This window comes from Oncorhynchus mykiss, chromosome 6 (assembly GCF_057628025.1).
Source record: "Oncorhynchus mykiss isolate SJ-2025 chromosome 6, ASM5762802v1, whole genome shotgun sequence".
Taxonomy (NCBI): domain Eukaryota; kingdom Metazoa; phylum Chordata; class Actinopteri; order Salmoniformes; family Salmonidae; genus Oncorhynchus; species Oncorhynchus mykiss.
The window spans coordinates 73,685,766-73,703,206 of NC_143027.1; the positions used below are offsets into that span (position 1 = coordinate 73,685,766).

The 17,441-nt window shown below is 41.7% G+C and overlaps 1 protein-coding gene across 3 annotated transcripts in view; it reads left to right on the top strand.

Moving 5' to 3' along the window:
* Window positions 1-17,441, top strand: part of tub (TUB bipartite transcription factor) — a 98,407-nt gene that overhangs the window by 56,990 nt on the left and 23,976 nt on the right. For all 3 annotated transcript variants that reach the window (XM_021607606.3, XM_021607604.3, XM_021607605.3), the window contains exons 2-3: window positions 7,457-7,508; window positions 15,175-15,337. In XM_021607606.3, coding sequence (XP_021463281.1) covers window positions 7,457-7,508; window positions 15,175-15,337 — 215 coding nt within the window. The remainder of the gene's footprint in view (window positions 1-7,456; window positions 7,509-15,174; window positions 15,338-17,441) is intronic.

Consider the following 17,441-nt stretch of genomic DNA (forward strand, 5'->3'; position numbering starts at 1 on the left):
AAATTGCTGAACATAAAAGGGAAGATAAACTTGTTAAGGAAATCCTTTCTCTAATCTCTATGGAGGACCTTGATGAAGAAGGAAAGGCTCCGTTATTCTCTTTACAACTAGAAATGGACTGAATGTATGAAGATAAGGCAAAAGGGGCATTTGTAAGATCAATAAGGAGATGGTTGGAGGAAGGTGAAAAAAAACACAAAATATTTTTACAATTTAGAGAGAAAAACGAATGAATTTACATCTATTCATAAACTTAATATAAACTCAGCAAAAAAATGAACATCCTCTCACTGTCAACTGTGTTTATTTTCAGCAAACTTAACATGTGTAAATATTTGTATGAACATAACAAGATTCAACAACTGAGACATAAACTGAACAAGTTCCACAGACTATTTTATTTTATTTCACCTTTATTTAACCAGGTAGGCCAGTTGGGAACAAGTTATCATTTACAACTGCGACCTGGCCAAGATGAAGAAAAGCAGTGCGACAAAAACAGCAGAGTTACACATGGGATAAACAATTGTACAGTCAATAACACAATAGAAAAATCTGTATACAGTGTGTGCAAATGAAGTCAGGAGGTAAGGCAATAAATAGGTCAACAGTGGCGAAGTAACTACAATTTAGCAATTTACACTGGAGTGATAGATGTGCAGATGAGGATGTGCAAGTAGAGATACTGGTGTGCAAAAGAGCAGAAAAACAAATATGGGGATGAGGTAGGTAGTTGGTTGGATGGACTATTTACAGATGGTCTGTGTACAGCTGCAGCGATCGGTAAGCTGCTCTGACAGCTGACGTTTAAAGTTAGTGAGGGAGATATAAGTCTCCAACTTAAGTGATTTTTGCAATTCGTTCCAGTCATTGGCAGCAGATAACTGGAAGGAAAGGCAGCCAAAGGAGGTGTTGGATTTGGGATGAGCAGTGAAATATACCTGCTGGAGGGTGTGCTACGGGTGGGTGTTGCTATGGTGACCAGTGAGCTGAGATAAGGCAGAGCTTTACCTAGCAAGGACTTATAGATGACCTGGAGGCAGTGGGTTTGGCGACGAATATGTAGCGAGGACCAGCCAACGAGAGCAGGTCACAGTGGTGGGTAGTATATGGGGCTTTGGTGACAAAACGGATGGCACTGTGATAGACTACATCCAATTTGCTGAGTAGAGTGTTGGAGGCTATTTTGTAAATGACATCGCCGAAGTCGATGATCGGTAGGATATTCAATTTCACGAGGGTATGTTTGGCAGCATGAGTGAAAGAGGCTTTGTTGCGAAATAGGACGCCGATTCTAGATTTAACATTGGATTGGAGATGCTTAATGTGAGTCTGGAAGGAGAATTTACAGTCTAGCCAGACACCTAGGTATTTATAGTTGTCCACATGTTCTAATTCAGAACCGTCCAGAGTAGTGATGCTAGTCGGGCGGGCGGGTGCAGTGATTGGTTGAAGAGCATGCACTTTGTTTTACTAGCATTTAAAAGCAGTTGGAGGCAACGGAAGGATGTGTTGTATGGCGTTGAAGCTCGTTTAGAGGTTTGTTAAAACAGTGTCCAAAGAAGGGCCAGATGTGTACAGATTGGTGTCGTCTGTGTAGAGGTGGATCAAAGAATCACCCGCAGCAAGAACGACATCATTGATATATACAGAGAAAAGAGTCGCCCCGGGAATTGAATCCTGTGGCACCCCCAGAGACTGCCAGAGTTCTGGACAACAGGCCGTCTGATTTGACTCACTGAACTCTCTGCCGATAAGAACATGGTGATTGACAGAGTCAAAAGCCTTGACCAGGTCGATGAAGACTTCTGCACATGGCCTTTTATTGATGGCGGTTATGATATTGTTTAGGACAGGCAGGGCAGGATGGATATACGTCTGTTGCAGTTTGGGTCTAGAGTGTCTCCCCCTTTGAAGAGGGGGATGACCGCGGCCGCTTTCCAATCTTTAGGAATCTCAGACGATACGAAAGAGAGGTTGAACAGACTAGTAATTCGGGTTGCAACAATAGCAGCGGATCATTTTAGGAAGAGAGGGTCCAGATTGTCTAGCCCAGCTGATTTGTAGGGATCTAGATTTTGCAGCTCTTTCAGAACATCAGCTGTCTGGATTTGGGTGAAGGAGAAGCGGGGTGGGGGTGGGCTTAGGCCAGTTGCTGCAGGGGGTGCAGATCTGTTTGCCGGGGATGGGGTAGCCAGGTGGAAAGCATGGCCAGCAGTAGAGAAAAGCTTTTTGAAATTCTCAATTATTGTGGATTTATCAGTGGTGACAGTGTTTCTTAGTCTCAGTGCTGGAAGGAGGTGCTCTTATTTTCCATGGACTTTACAGTGCTGCAGGACATGTGACTAACAGAAATGTAATAATGTGTCCCTGAACAAAGGGGGGGGGGTCAAAATTAAAAGTAACTGTCAGTATCTGGTGTGGCCCCCAGTTGCATTAAGTACTGCAGTGCATCCCCTCCTCATGGACTGTACCAGATTTGCCAGTTCTTGCTGTGAGATGTTACCCCACTCTTCCACCAAGGTACCTGCAAGTTCCCAGACATTTCTGGGGGGAATGGCCCTAGCCCTCACCCTCCGATCCAACAGGTCCCAGACATGCTCAATGGGATTGAGATCCGGGCTCTTCGCTGGCCATGGCAGAACACTGACATTACTGTGTTGCAGGAAATTACCCACAGAACGAGCAGTATGGCTGGTGGCATTGTCATGCTGGAGGGTAATGTCAGGATGAGCCTGCAGGAAGGGTACCACATGAGGGAGGATGTCTTCCCTGTAACGCACAGCATTGAGATTGCCTGCAATGACAACAAGCTCAGTCTGATGATGCTGTGACACACCACCCCAGACCATGACGGACCCTCCACCTCCAAATCAATCCCACTCCAGAGTACAGGCCTCGGTGTAACGCTCATTCCATCGACGATAAACGCGAATCTGACCATCACCCCTGGTGAGACAAAACCGCGAGTCGTCAGTGAATAGCACTTTTTGCCAGTCCTGTCTGGTCCAGCGATGGTGGGTTTGTGCTCATAGGCGACGTTGTTGCCGGTGATGTCTGGTGAGGACCTGCCTTACATCAGGCCTACAAGCACTCAGTCCAGCCTCTCTCAGCCTATTGCGGACAGTCTGAGCACTAATTGAGGGATTGTGCATTCCTGGCATAACTCGGGCAGTTGTTGTTGCCATCCTGTACCTGTCCCGCAGGTGTGATATTCGGATGTACCGATCCTGAGCAGGTGTTGTTACATGTGGTCTGCTTCTGCGAGGACGATCAGCTGAGTTTAGTAATACACTTTTTTCTTTATTGGGGTGAAGGTGCCGCCACTGCTCATGAACTACTGGCTAAAAATATACTGGTGTACCGGAGAATCTCTTTAATTCAGAGCCATTCAGTGGCTAGCCACGTTAACATAATTTTATCAGGTTCCCATGAAGCAATTGTAATCCAGTCCACCACAACATACCAGAGTTTCCTAGTTAGTAAAGGGTAGTATTCTGTGTTTAATTTCATTGTGTATTAAAAACGCATTTTGAGATCATTGTTAGGGGATTTCAGCAGTAGTTAGAAGGGGGAATTGGGCTTCCCTGGAAAATGTTGTCTGAGGTTGCAACAGTAACCAAGGGGGGCAGGGCTTAGTGAATGGTCTGTTGTGGTCATTGGTGTGTGGTAGGATCTAATTTATGTTTCTTTGATTTTGTCATTCAACAATGATGACAGCCTCACTGTATCTTTTAGTGCTTTATAATAACTGTAGTAGTTATGACTGGTTATTCATGTGAAAATGTTTTGGACCTGTCTTTATCGTGTACCTATTGACCCACTTTTTTAAAAATATCCTTAAACTGAAGTACACATCCAATTCCAATGTTGTGTAGGTTACTGTATTATTGGTGAGTCTTAAAGTTTAACTGTAAAGCTCATATGAAAGTCTATTTGGGGAATATATGGCACCGTTTCACTGTAATCCAATTACATGGGGATTTTCTCATGCAGAATCTGGTGTAGTAGAATCCATAAAAAGCTCTGCTCTTTTCCCCCAAAGTGTATTTTCTCCACTACTACCACCTTGGGAAGCAGCAGCCATTGTTTTGCTCTGTGTGACCCCTGCATGTCTCTCCATACATTGGTAATGCATTCTGCTGATTCTAGGCATTCTCAAGTCAATATGTGCCCCAAATTATTAATAATGTCAGTGTTATTTATCAGTTAGCTTATTTTTGGGTGAAATACAGACTTATGTCTGCTCTCGATCGCATTACGGCTGCTGCTGTTGCTACTGCTGTTTCCTCCAAGAGAAGCTCCATTGCCATGGTTGCACGGCTTCCTCTGCTCCTATTGGCTCCTCGTTGCTATAAGTTACGGAGCTGTCTTGCCATGAATCTCATTGAGAGATTGCGTCAGGAGAACTGGCCTCCTATAATGGAGCAATAAAGGTAGTGATAGATCTGTGTGTACGTATGTACACGTACTCATGTTGCTGCTTCTAAGAGAGCACACACACAGATACACACACCAACATTAAACACACACGCTTGAGTGTCCTGGTTTTGTATTTGGCAGGGTCTAAGGTTCCTAAACCCACTTATTAGAGGATGTATTTGTCACACCCTGACCATAGTTTACTTTGTATATTTCTATGTTTTGGTTGGTCAGGGTGTGAGCTGAATGGGCATTCTATGTTTCATTGTCTAGTTTGTCTATTTCTATGTCTGGCCTGATATGGTTCTCAATCAGAGGCAGGTGTTAGTCATTGTCTCTGATTGGGAACCATATTTAGGTAGCCTGGGTTTCACTGTGTGTTTGTGGGTGATTGTTCCTGTCTCTGTGTAGTTCACCAGATAGGGCTGTTTCGGTTTTCGTTACGTTCTTTGTTTTGTAGTGTTTGTATCAATTTGTGTTTTACGTTTGTTTATTAAACATGGATCGCAATCTACACACCACATTTTGGTCCGACTCTCCTTCACATACAGAACACCGTGACAGTATTCATCTGAGAGGAAGAGCAACCATAGGGATTGGTTCACTATGAGCCTACCAGGAACATTAGTTCAAAATATCTCTTATCATTTCAGTCAATCTAGGAAACTAATAAGTTCCTTTCTTTAAATAAAATCTCCTCATAGAAAATAATAATTGAACATTTAATTTAATTTGCTTTTGTATTTTAACTTTTTGCTTTTTGCTGTCTTGTTAAGCGTGTTCATCATTAAGTGCTCTATGACAAGTGACTTTGTGAAGAGAACGCATCAAAAAATATGTTTCTTACATATTTTCTATATTAAGATGAGATTACGATGATAAGAGTGATATAGCAGTAGTCAGTGACATTAGTAATGTAGATAATAAAGGTGATATTGACGTTGTAGGCCTAGGTGTTAAAGGTAATAGACAGGATGACGTATTAGGTGACGCAGTGCCCTCTTCAATAATTGTCCTCAGGGACAAGAGCCCTTAAACAACGCACTACACTGACATGCTCAGGCACTGCCACGGATTCACATTGCTTACCTGCGGGAGGTTGACATGGAAGGGGAGCTGAGGGTTGAGAAGAGGGGAGGGGGGAACAGTGGGAGAGCGGGTGTTCCTCTCAACTTGGAGGCCTGGCCAGCCCTTCATGGATGGTTTCTCAGAGCGATAAGCAGTTTCTCCCATCAGATGGAGCCTGCCTGGTGCCTTCTATGAAAAATGTATGTATGGGGCCTGGTGGCGAGCCGGGCGAGACAAGGGGAGGTGACCCGGGACTCAGCTGCACCTCTGTGGCCTCTCATTTAATCCCATGTGAGGCAGCCCAGACTATCAGACTCACTCTGGCTCCGGCAGGTCACAGCCAAACACACACAGCACTGCCAGGGAGGGACGCAGAAGCTAACAATTACATATCTACCTTCTGTAAAAAGTGCCTAACACTTTAAAGTACACAAACTTTAAATGTGGGCCATGTACTGTATTGTGCATACTAAGAAACGTATACGCGTACTGTACACACACAGGCTACTTGAATATAGTGCAAGTGCTTGCACAACAATCATACATCACCAATTTCTATGGAAATGTTTGATATTTAAACCAAGGAAAAAACAGCATAAATTGCATCAAGGACTTGGCAACAGAAATTGTGGAATTGGCATGATTTCAGAGAAATGCCATTGGAAACCTGTATCATATTGAGTGTATTAGACAAAAAATATGTCCCTGTTTTATTATGTAAAACGTAATGTAAGACATTTGAGCTAATTGTTTTCTTTACGATGACAATCCTCATTGATTATTCATGTGATGCTGGTAGACAGCACAACATTCAAACTCTATTCTGTGGAGGGAACATCAAAATAGAATATCTGCTAAGACATCCCTCTGCACTGCAGGTAAAACACATAACACACTCACTAGGAACTTCACCAGCGCTGTTCCCAATAGGGAGAGCATTGATGCATCACTGTTGAGGGGTCAATGGGTACTGTTCAGACTACGTTGTTATTGACATCAATGGGCGTTGGTGGGGGCAAGAAGAGTAGAGGTGTCTAATGCACATTCTAGCTTACCACTGATGCATATCAATTAACATGTCTTCTCTATCGTAATGCGGTAGTTGACCCTCATTGTAACAGCTGTGTTTTATGTCATTATCTACCTGTCTGAAACACATTCACACACTTGATTGCTGACTGTCGCTAGTGAGTGTTTTTCTGTGTGTGTTTCAGAAAGGGAGATGTACAGTGTATGTGGCACACACGTTCCCCCCCCCCCCCCCCCACTCCCCCAGCTGAAGGAAGCACTGTTCCCCTGACCTTCAGCCTCTTATTGTCTTTAATTAAGAGCCCTTTCGTTTAAATGGTCTGGGCAATGCCAAGCAACACAGAGTGATTGGGCAATCAGGGAGTGTGTCATTGCTGATTTAGAGGTTGCGCGTGTTTGGGGGTGGGAGGGATGGGAAAGATGGCGACTGGCTGAGACAGAGCGTTACCATTGCCTTTATAGTCCGATCACACAGGATAAAGACGTTAGATCAAAGTCCAATTGTGATTATGATTAGACTTTTCCCTAGTACTTCATATACATGCTGTTTTGACTGATTTCTGTATGATGTCATTCTACACGTTTTGTAATGTAATCGTAAGAGTTATGTGTCGCTCCCTAGGCTACATGACATGTCACTCCCAATAACTACTACGTCTCTTCCAGTGACAGACACTGCATTTTCAAGAGATCACCTGTTGTTTTCTGCTTCACAGGAAAGCTTCATGAGAGAGATTAATGTATCACCTTTTTCCATAATTTCCAAGTGGTTCTCATAGTGTATCAAACAGGAGAGGAAACTCATGTTTTTCTTATCTGGAGTGTGTGTCTGTTCTGTAGAATGTCAAAGAAATGGAAAGAGGTTTTGTTTTAACCATCTCTTCTCTCTCTCTCTCTCTCTCTCTCTCTCTCTCTCTCTCTCTCGCGCTCTCTGCAGTACCTTGGACGATGAGGGCAGCAACCTCCGCCAACAGAAGCTAGACAGACAGGTAAGTCTCCCATGTCCCTGTACTGTACCAGAGTAGAGCAGCTCAGCCACTTATTGATATGAACCTCATCTGTTGTTCCTTGGCTGGTAGAGGAGCCCTTTAGTGTGAGGAAAAGCCAGGAAGAATACACTCTACAGCGGGGTTGCACAATAATTGCTCAATTTCTGTGAACTAGAAAGTTCACACACCTGGTTTTCATGGTAGAAAATAATTCCATCTCTCTGATTATTCCTTTCCTTCCAGTTCTCTGCTGCCAATGACTGGAACGAATTGCAAAAATCACTGAAGCTGGAGTCTTATATCTCCCTCTCTAACTTTAAGCATCAGCTGTCAGAGCAGCGTACCGATCACTGTACCTGTACAGCCAATCTGTAAATAGCACACACAACTACCTCATCCCCATATTGTTACTTATCCTCTTGCTCTTTTGCACCCCAGTATCTCTACTTACACATCATCATCTGCACATCTATCACTTCAATGTTAATGCTAAATTGTAATTATTTCGCCTCCATGTCCTATTTATTGTCTTACCTCCCTACTCTTCTACATTTGCACACACAGTACATAGATTTTTCTATTGCATTATTGACTGTACATTTGTTTATGTGTAACTCTGTGTTGTTGTTTTTGTCGCACTGCTTTGCTTTATCTTGGCCAGGTCGCAGTTGTAAATGAGAACTTGTTCTCAACTGGCATACCTGGTTAAAAACAATCTATATATTTTTTAAGGCAGTGATCAAAGCCAGCTTATCTGGCTAATTGTTTTTTAAGGAGATCAGTGTTATACTTAAGCAATAAGGCCAGAGGAGGTGTGGTATACAGCTATTAGCTGTGGTATATTGGCCATATACCACAAACCCCCAAGGTGCCTTATTGCTATTATAAACTGGTTACCAACGTATTTAGAACAGTAAAAAAAAAAAAAGGAAATCATACCCGTGGTATAGGGTCTGATATACTACGGCTTTCAGCCAATCAGCATTCAGGGCTCAAACCACCCAGTTTATAATGTGTAATAATGCCCTAACAGAAGTGTATTATGCCAATCAGCCTTTGTCACTTCTGTGCTGTTTTGATGTCCCTGATACATGATAAAGATGTTTAGCAAAGTGATGTCTCAGACCTGACCAGCGTAGAAAATGGCGTCGACAGCAGTGACACACTCAAGAGACTCATTGATTAACACATTTTCATCAGCCCTGTGTAATTCCATCAAGATTCTGGGTTACATCAGCAACCTCTCCCTACATGTTACATTTATTGCATTTCCTGAAATGTAATGTAGGAACAAATTGCAGGAGATTATTTTCCAAATGATGATCTGAGGCTAATCGTAGTGGATTAAAGGGATAGACAGGGGATTAGGGTTTACGGTACTACATTAACATAAACCAAATCAGCAGAGAGACTTTCAAGCATTTAAGTTAACACTACTCCACACTGCTTACACAAATCAATCTGCAATGCTTTCTGAGGATTAAATGTCAGGAAATGGTTGGAGATGCTAATTGTTAAGTGATCTAATAAACATGGGAGTGGTTTTAATGAACATTGCAAAACTCACTCACCTATATGATGTGCAAGTGATGTCATCCTACGTAATTCTTCCAGGTCCTATCCCCTAATCCTTGAATGGGTTTGATGATTATGTCATCAAATTCGTGAAAACAGAGAGTGAAAATAACACTTTTTTTTTTGTATTCTAGAACTTTGGATTTGAAATGATACAATGACTATGAGGTTAAACTGCAGACTGTCAGCATTAATTTGAGGGTATTTTCATCCATATCGTGTGAACCGTTTATAAATTACAGCACTTTTTGTACATTATTGGGACAAATTGACTTGTGTGTTAAAGTAGTAGAACATTGAGTATTTGGTCCCATTTTCATAGCCCACAATGACTACATCAAACTTGTGACGCTACAAATTTGTTGGATGCTTTTGCTGTTTGTGTTGGTTGTGTTTCAGATTATTTTGTGCCCAATAGAAATGAATGGTAAATAATGTATTGTGTCATTTTGGAGTCACTTTTATTGTAAGTAAGAATAGAATATGGTTCGGAACACTTCTACATTCATGTGGATGCTACCATGATTATGAGTAGTCCTGAATGAATCTGAATTATGATGAGTGAGGTAATTACAGATGTGCAAATTGTGCATCTAACTTTCTCACTCATCATTATTCACGATTCATTCAGGTCTCAATACTTTGGGTCCCCTAAAATGGGGGGACTATGTACAAAAAGTTATGTCATTTCTAAATGGTTTATCCGATATGGATGCAAATACCCTCAAATTAAAGCTGACAGTCTGCACTTCAACCCCATAGTCATTGTATCATTTCAAATCCAAAGTGCTGGAGTACAGAGACAAAACAACAACAAAATTGTCACTGTACCAATGCTTTTGGAGCTCACTGTATATCAAGTTATATTTCTGTTTGTGGATTAATTTACTTCTGCGAGAGGCCTTTTATGACGTTTTTGCGCTGAAGCAAATTGTGCTACGATGTTACCCATTGAACACCGTTCAAAAACATCTTACTGTAAAACTACGAATCACTTTCATACCGTATTGTGCTTAGGGCTGGCATAATTACTGTAAATCTACGCATCACTTTCATACCGTATTGTGCTTAGGGCTGGCATAATTACTGTAAAACTATGCATCACTTTCATACCGTATTGTGCTTAGGGCTGGCATAATTACTGTAAAACTACGCATTACTTTCATACCGTATTGTGCTTAGGGCTGGCGTAATTACTGTAAAACTACGCATCACTTTCATACCGTATTGTGCTTAGGGCTGGCATAATTACTGTAAAACTACGCATTACTTTCATACCGTATTGTGCTTAGGGCTGGCGTAATTACTGTAAAACTACGCATCACTTTCATACCGTATTGTGCTTAGGGCTGGCATAATTACTGTAAAACTGTGTGACTGACAGTTATGGATGAAGGCCATCATGAAAATAAAATAACATTCAAACCCGTCAAAAAATGGTATTCTATTTTTTGGGGTGGAATGAACAGCTGACTGAAGATGGGACGGCAGGGCATTTGTAGCTTTGTAAGAACCATCCTGATCACTGCAGCGCTGCAGTGGCCTGCTGGTATTCACTCAGGGAGTTCCCGTTGGGTTCACACAGTGTGATTTTAGTGACAGAGGAGATGAGGCAGTATTATAGTCTGTACCAGGGGTCTGGTGTGCTGCAGACGGTTCTGTTTGTCTGTGTATCTCTGTAGATTTTCTGCAGAATTGACCAGGTCCCTCTTGCAAAACCATTTGTCATGTTCAGTAATGGGACATACTGGTCAAATAGATTTTGGTTGCATTGGTTTGAGCCTTGAGTTTGAGGTTTTGGTTATGTGGTTGTCTTTACTGTGAGTCTATTATCCATTAAATTCCCATGGCTTGGTCACTCAATAGCTGAGGACAGAATTACCATTAATGCTCAGCTGCTTTGCATACGAAGACGGAAGGATCTGAGGCTGATGGGATTCCCGCATAACACAATAATTTGGATATCCATTCTAGCTTCTCCCTCATGTGGGTGCTAGCAAGTGTGCTAGGTATCAACAGCCAATCCAGTAGGGGCTGGAAGCTATAGTGAGCTTTAATTGGTTCATAGTGTCGCGATATCACAGAGTATTTGTATAAAGTTCAGCTTTCCCCAACTTTGGTGACGCCCTGTTCATGCTCCCTTGCCCATGCTCGCATCGCCCAACGTTCCCCTCGTCCACTTCACTTCCCTCCATTGAAAAGGAATGGGGCACTGTTGTGTCGTTGGCCCTAATGTGTTATTTGGAAATGCATTGTAAGGTTGTTCAGCATGACATGTACAGTATGACCTCCATCATGCGTTCTTGCTATAGAACTTAAGGAGCCTGTGATTGCATCAATTTGGCAAAGACTGAAAGAAAGCTCAAACCAACTGTCCATCTGCTGTAACCACACCACTTTAGCATTTTATTCTCAGAGAAGATCTGTTTTAGAGGAATTGTTTGTTAAATAACATAATATTAAATGTACTGCTTTTCCACAAAAGACCGAGGAACATATCAAATCAAAGATATTCTATGCAAAAGAAAGATAGACACTTGCTCTTTTTTTCGTCACCTAGTGTGGTATCCCTGCTGAACAAGCCATTATTTGAATATCAAAGTGGGTATGGATATTCATACTGCATTACTGAGACCGGTACCCAAGTAACAGTGTTCCTTAAGCAGGATTCACATCCAGCTTCAATCCTGAAAAGTCTGTTCCTCGAAATGTCAAGAGTTACTGTAGCAAGTTGCATAACCAGTCCTGATGCTGTAGCGATTTTGTTTTAGGTCCAAAAGGTGGCACATGTTGGTTATTCACCTCACATGCTTTTCAAATTGTGAATTTCTTGGTAACCTCCTGGCTGTACATGCACTATCAGGCATTGTGCATGAGAGAAGGACAACATCTTGTTAGTGGAGAGAGAGGAGGCAGAGTAGGGAGAGGAGATAACTTATTAGTTGGTTATTTCACTGTACAGTGACTGGTGATGTTTTGGACAGCCATAGAGCTCCTCCATGGTTCCTCCTGGTTAACTTAGTTCAGGCATCCTCCTCCTCCACACTCACTGCTAGAGTGTGCTGAGACGTTGTGTTCTGGTCATGGCTGAAGTGATGGGCTAAATGACACAATGCCAATTCTCCACCCTTTTCCCAAAGTGTGCACTTGCACACTTCCTATCATGGAAACTCCTTCTAGCCAATCCAGCCAATTTCGATTCATTACAGAAAGTGTGCAAGTGCACACTTAGGGAAAGGGGTGGACAACTGGGACACAGACATGGGTTTAGATTAAGGGCACTCTGTACTGGTACAGCAGAGAATGATACAGCAGAGTACAGTCTAGTGGTGTTCCTGCTTCATCAGGGATTCTCTCAATATTTGATGAGCTTCCAGCCTTGGGATCTCCCTCTGTTTGTAAACTTACATAATCTCAGATGACTGCTGACTGCAGCAGGATGGAAGGGATACCCAAGCTGTAGTAATATTTAATGTAGATTTCCACATTGCCAGAGAGTGGGGATAGAGCTGAGGAGAAACGAATTGGGGCAGTGGTCCTGAAACATTAATTACAGAAGCAGAAGACGTTGCATTTTTTCTGGCTCTAAGGAGGTGTTTCTGAGACGGTGCTAAGTGGAGGTTTGAAGCAACTCTTCTTGCTCTAGCGTTCTATATTTTTGAACTGACGGTGTGGAGCTCTAACACTCTGTGCCCTCAGGAGAGCTGAATTTTACAGGAAATTAAAAAGTTTGTGACTGCTCAAAACTAGGATTATGACGTAAATTTAATTGGCTCTTGTGGGAAAAGAAAACTAATTATTTAGTGTGAAAGTAGGATAATGAATCTGTGCAATGACACAGATTCTATTGAGCTACCGGATAAGGATAATATGAATTTTTGGTTTGTATGTGTCAGTGTGTGAATGATGTTAGAGAGTTCATATACTGGTCACTTCTGCAGCTGATGGTTCAGGCTTATCTTTGGTCAGTTGTGTGATTTAAAGGCCTTCCCACACTGGACATAGGAGTCAGTCTTTTACGAATATTACATGTCACACTGTGCGACGTTACCAAATAAAAATCTTGATATCCACCAGTGGTGTAAAGTACTTAAGTAAAAATACTTTAAAGTACTACTTAAGTTGTTTTTTTAGGTATCTGTACTTTACTGTTTATATTTTTGACAACTTTTACTCCACTACATTCCTAAAGAAAATAATGTACTTTTTACTCCATACATTTTCCCTGACACCCAAAAGTACTCGTTGCATTTTGAATGCTTAGCAGGACAGGAACATGGTCCCACTAACACACTTATCAAGAGAACATCCCTACCGCCTCTGATCTGGCGGACTCACTAAACACAAATGCTTCATTTGTAAATTATGTCTGAGTGTTGTTGTGCCCCTGGCTATACAGTGGGGCAAAAAAGTATTTAGTCAGCCACCTATTGTGCAAGTTCTCCGACTTAAAAAGATGAGAGAGGCCTGTAATTTTCATCATAGGTACACTTCAACTATGACAGACAAAATGAGAAAAAAATCCAGAAAATCACATTGTAGGATTTTTAATGAATTTATTTGCAAATTATGGTGGAAAATAAGTATTTTAATAAGCCCCACTGTATGTGAATTCAAAATACAAGAAAATCATGCCATCTGGTTTGCTTAATATAAGGAATTTTAAATTATTTATACTTTTACTTTTGATACTTAAGTGTATTTTAGCCATTCCATTTACTTTTGATACTTAAGTATATTTAGAACCAAATACTTTTAGACTTTTACTCAAGTAGTATTTTACTGGGTGAATAACTTAATAGACAATTACTCAAGTTATCTTTACTTTTACTCAAGTAGGACAATTGGGCATTTTTCCACCACTGACTTCCACCTGGCCAGATTGTATGATTTACTTCGGTTTTGTTTTCACATTCTATGATTGGCTTGCGATGCTATGTCAGCTATGTCAACTGCAGTGGTGTATTGGATGTGCGCATGTTTCACCACCAGCGCAAGCTTCCCTCTATGCAATGCGTAATGAGTAAAATGAGTTCGAAAAAACTATAAGATGCTTATTTCAGTTTCACATACGAACTTTATATGTCCGAATTCAGAATCAAATAGGCTTCCCAAAAATAACATGGTCGCTGTGGTAGAACGTTTATTTTGATTGGTGATTTTGTGTGTTTGTCAAAATCCCATCAGATAAACAAGATTATTAGGGAAATAATTTATTCTTGCAAAGCATGTAAACATTTAAATAGAACTGTTATAAGACACGTCTGTCAACTAGTCTGGTTCGGGAAATGGTAAAACAAAAAAAAATGAAGGCAATCACCCACCTACAGGTGAACGAATTGAGGCAGACACAGTCAGACAGAGGTCAAACTCATGTCACAATGATCTTGTCCTTGATAGGGTGTTCTGTAGCTCATTGTATGAAGACAAGCAGAAATGTAATTTATGTTGGACTGTGGCATGATTGCAGGCTGGGCAGGTGCACATGTTTTTCCAGTAATCAATCTTTAATCTACTGTAGCTCAGGTGATGGGCCAGAGCGCACAGACATATTTGTTCTCTCAAGGACACAGTCTTGTGTCTTGTTACAGTGAGGGTGCACTGTACATGTGAGACAGCGTTTGTGTGTGTGTTTGTGTGTGGATGAGTTTAACTACACTTGTAGGGACCAGAAGTCCCCACAAGAATAGTAAACAAACAACAATTTGACCATCTGGGGACATTTTGTTATTCCCCACAAGGTCAAATTCTATTTCTAGGGGATTTAGGGTTAGGAGCTAGGGGTAGGTTTTAGGGTGAAGGTTGGGTTTTGGGGTTAAGGTTAGGGGTTAGGGAAAAATGGATTTTGAATGGGATGGAATTTTGTGTCCCCACAAGGTTAGTTGAAAAAGAGTGTGTGTGTGTGAAGGTAAAACATTAGCGTTATAAAATATATATCCATGTTAATGCATTATATATGACACAATATTAGAAGGTATGTTTGTGCATAATACCAAAATAATTGAACACCATTGAAGTGTGTGTGTGTGTGTGTGTGTGTGTGTGTGTGTGTGTGTGTGTGTGTGTGTGTGTGTGTGTGTGTGTGTTTCAGCGAGCTCTCCTAGAGCAGAAGCAGAAGAAGAAGAGACAGGAGCCTCTGATGGTGCAGTCCAACGTGGACGGGCGGTCTCGCGCCCGCAGGACCAAGCAGTGTGAGGAGCAGGCTCCCCTGGTAGAGTCTTACCTCAGCAGCAACAGGAGCACCATCTACCACGGTAAGAGAGCCAGCCAGGATCCTTTCACCACCAGGACCCTATTACCAGGGTAATGTCTCAAATGGCACCCTATTCCCTATATAGTGCACTACCTTTGGCTAGGCTCTGTATACTACTACTATATATGCTCTGTCCAAAAATAGTGCACTTTATAGGGAATAGGATTCCATTTTGGATACCCAGGACCTTATCAACAGCTGTTTACCATAGGAACCCGCTTCCTCTCATCTCTGAGGAAGCTGCTCCAGTGGTGCCGGGCAATTACAGAGATGTCCAGTAACGCTCCGGCATGGGGCCCTTTCAAGGGCTATTCACAGCCATGACCGGGTGGTATTGATCCAGGTTACTCACATAGAGTGCTTGTGAAAGATGGCTGATTGAATTATTGTATCCATGTTCTTGTCCTTATGCGCCGCTCACTGTTTGATCAAGTTCATCTATTGATTCTTAGCTCCTGGGCCAAAGGAAAACTTTTCTACTGTAGTGACTTTTTTAACTTTCTGCTCTGCATAGGTACAATACTGAGATATCTATCAATACCAGTCAAGGTTGGCAAAAGAAACATGTAATACTTTCTTCATTAAATAACTTTGTGTCTTTGTGTGAGAGAGACTGCAGGATTTACCAGTACATGCCTTTCAACTATAAAACTCTAGTGGTCAGAGCTCTGCAGTAGTCCTTCCAGATAGAGCAGAGATGGTGTTAGTGCTGTGGAGATTGGGCCACTGATCTCCACAGACGGACTTTAGCTACAGTCTTAATCCCCAAATCAGAGTGACTGAGTCTGTGCTCCAGACCATGCATCCACACAGCACAGCCTGGATGGCTGGCTGCTGGAGAGGAAGACAATGCCAAACACAACATAAATCAGGCAATGGGTACAAAACAATAACTGAAAATCCAAATATACCATTAACCACTATTAGGGCAACAATTAAGAAGATTAAAACCATTGGAACTGTGGTAAACTTGCCTGGTAGAGGAAATTTGTAGCTTGTCCCCACGCACAGTGAGGAAGATGGTTCGGTAGGCAGAAAAGTTCAAGGGTCACAGTTGGACAATTACAGAACTTGGTCGCATATTGGGGTCTCCAAATCTACAATTAGATGCCACCTCCATGCCAATAGGCCATATGGAAGGGTTGCCATTAAAAATGCCTTTATTGAGAGCAACCAGCAAATGCCTGGAGTTTGCTAAAGGCATTGACACTTGGATTGGAATCAGGTGCTATGGTCAGATGAGACGAAGATGGAGCTCTTCGGCCACACACAGTGGTATGCAGAAAATAACCTCCTACTTATTGTAAAATATGGTAGGGGATCTTTGATGTTATGGGGCTGTGACTTGAACCCCATTGAAAACCTGTGGTTTGAATTGAAGAGGGGAGTCCATAAACACAGACCGAAGGATATCAAGGATCTGGAAACATTCTGTATGGAGGAATGGTCTAAGATCCCTCCCAATGTGTTCTCCAATCTCATAAAACATTAAAGAAAGCTCAGTGCCATTATCCTCGCAAAGTATTGAAAACAGGTGGTGCCAATAATTTCGACGCCTGTCTTTTAAAGATTTTTTTTATTACTTGTTATACAAAATATTTTTCTCTGAGCAATTGTATTATTATTAAATAACTAATTTTGCATACAATAAATCTCAGTATTTGTATTTATTTCATACAGTATTTTTTCCTCATCTTTATAAAGGGTGCCAATCATTTTGGAGATGACTGTATATAAAAGCTTCAGAAACAGCTCAGTGCATATGAGTGGACTGACGTCAATACAAAGTATATGATTCATCTTCCTTCAGTGAGTGTACATCCTGATGAAAATATTCCCCTCTGACACTAGTCAAACAGACCCTGCTATACACAGAAGACACGGAAGCTTTGAACTTCTCTGAATGTTTCCGGTTGCAATCTCAGCCACATCCTTCCAAAGATGTCAAAAAAGATGCCTTTGAGCTCATTCAGTACAGCAGCAAACATATGGAGAGAGTCCCTTGATTCATACCTTATGCTTAACAGCACACAGATGGCTCTACACTGTTAGTGAAGGAAGCATACGCACTGTTTGGTCTTGATAAAAATAGAATCCCCCTCTCT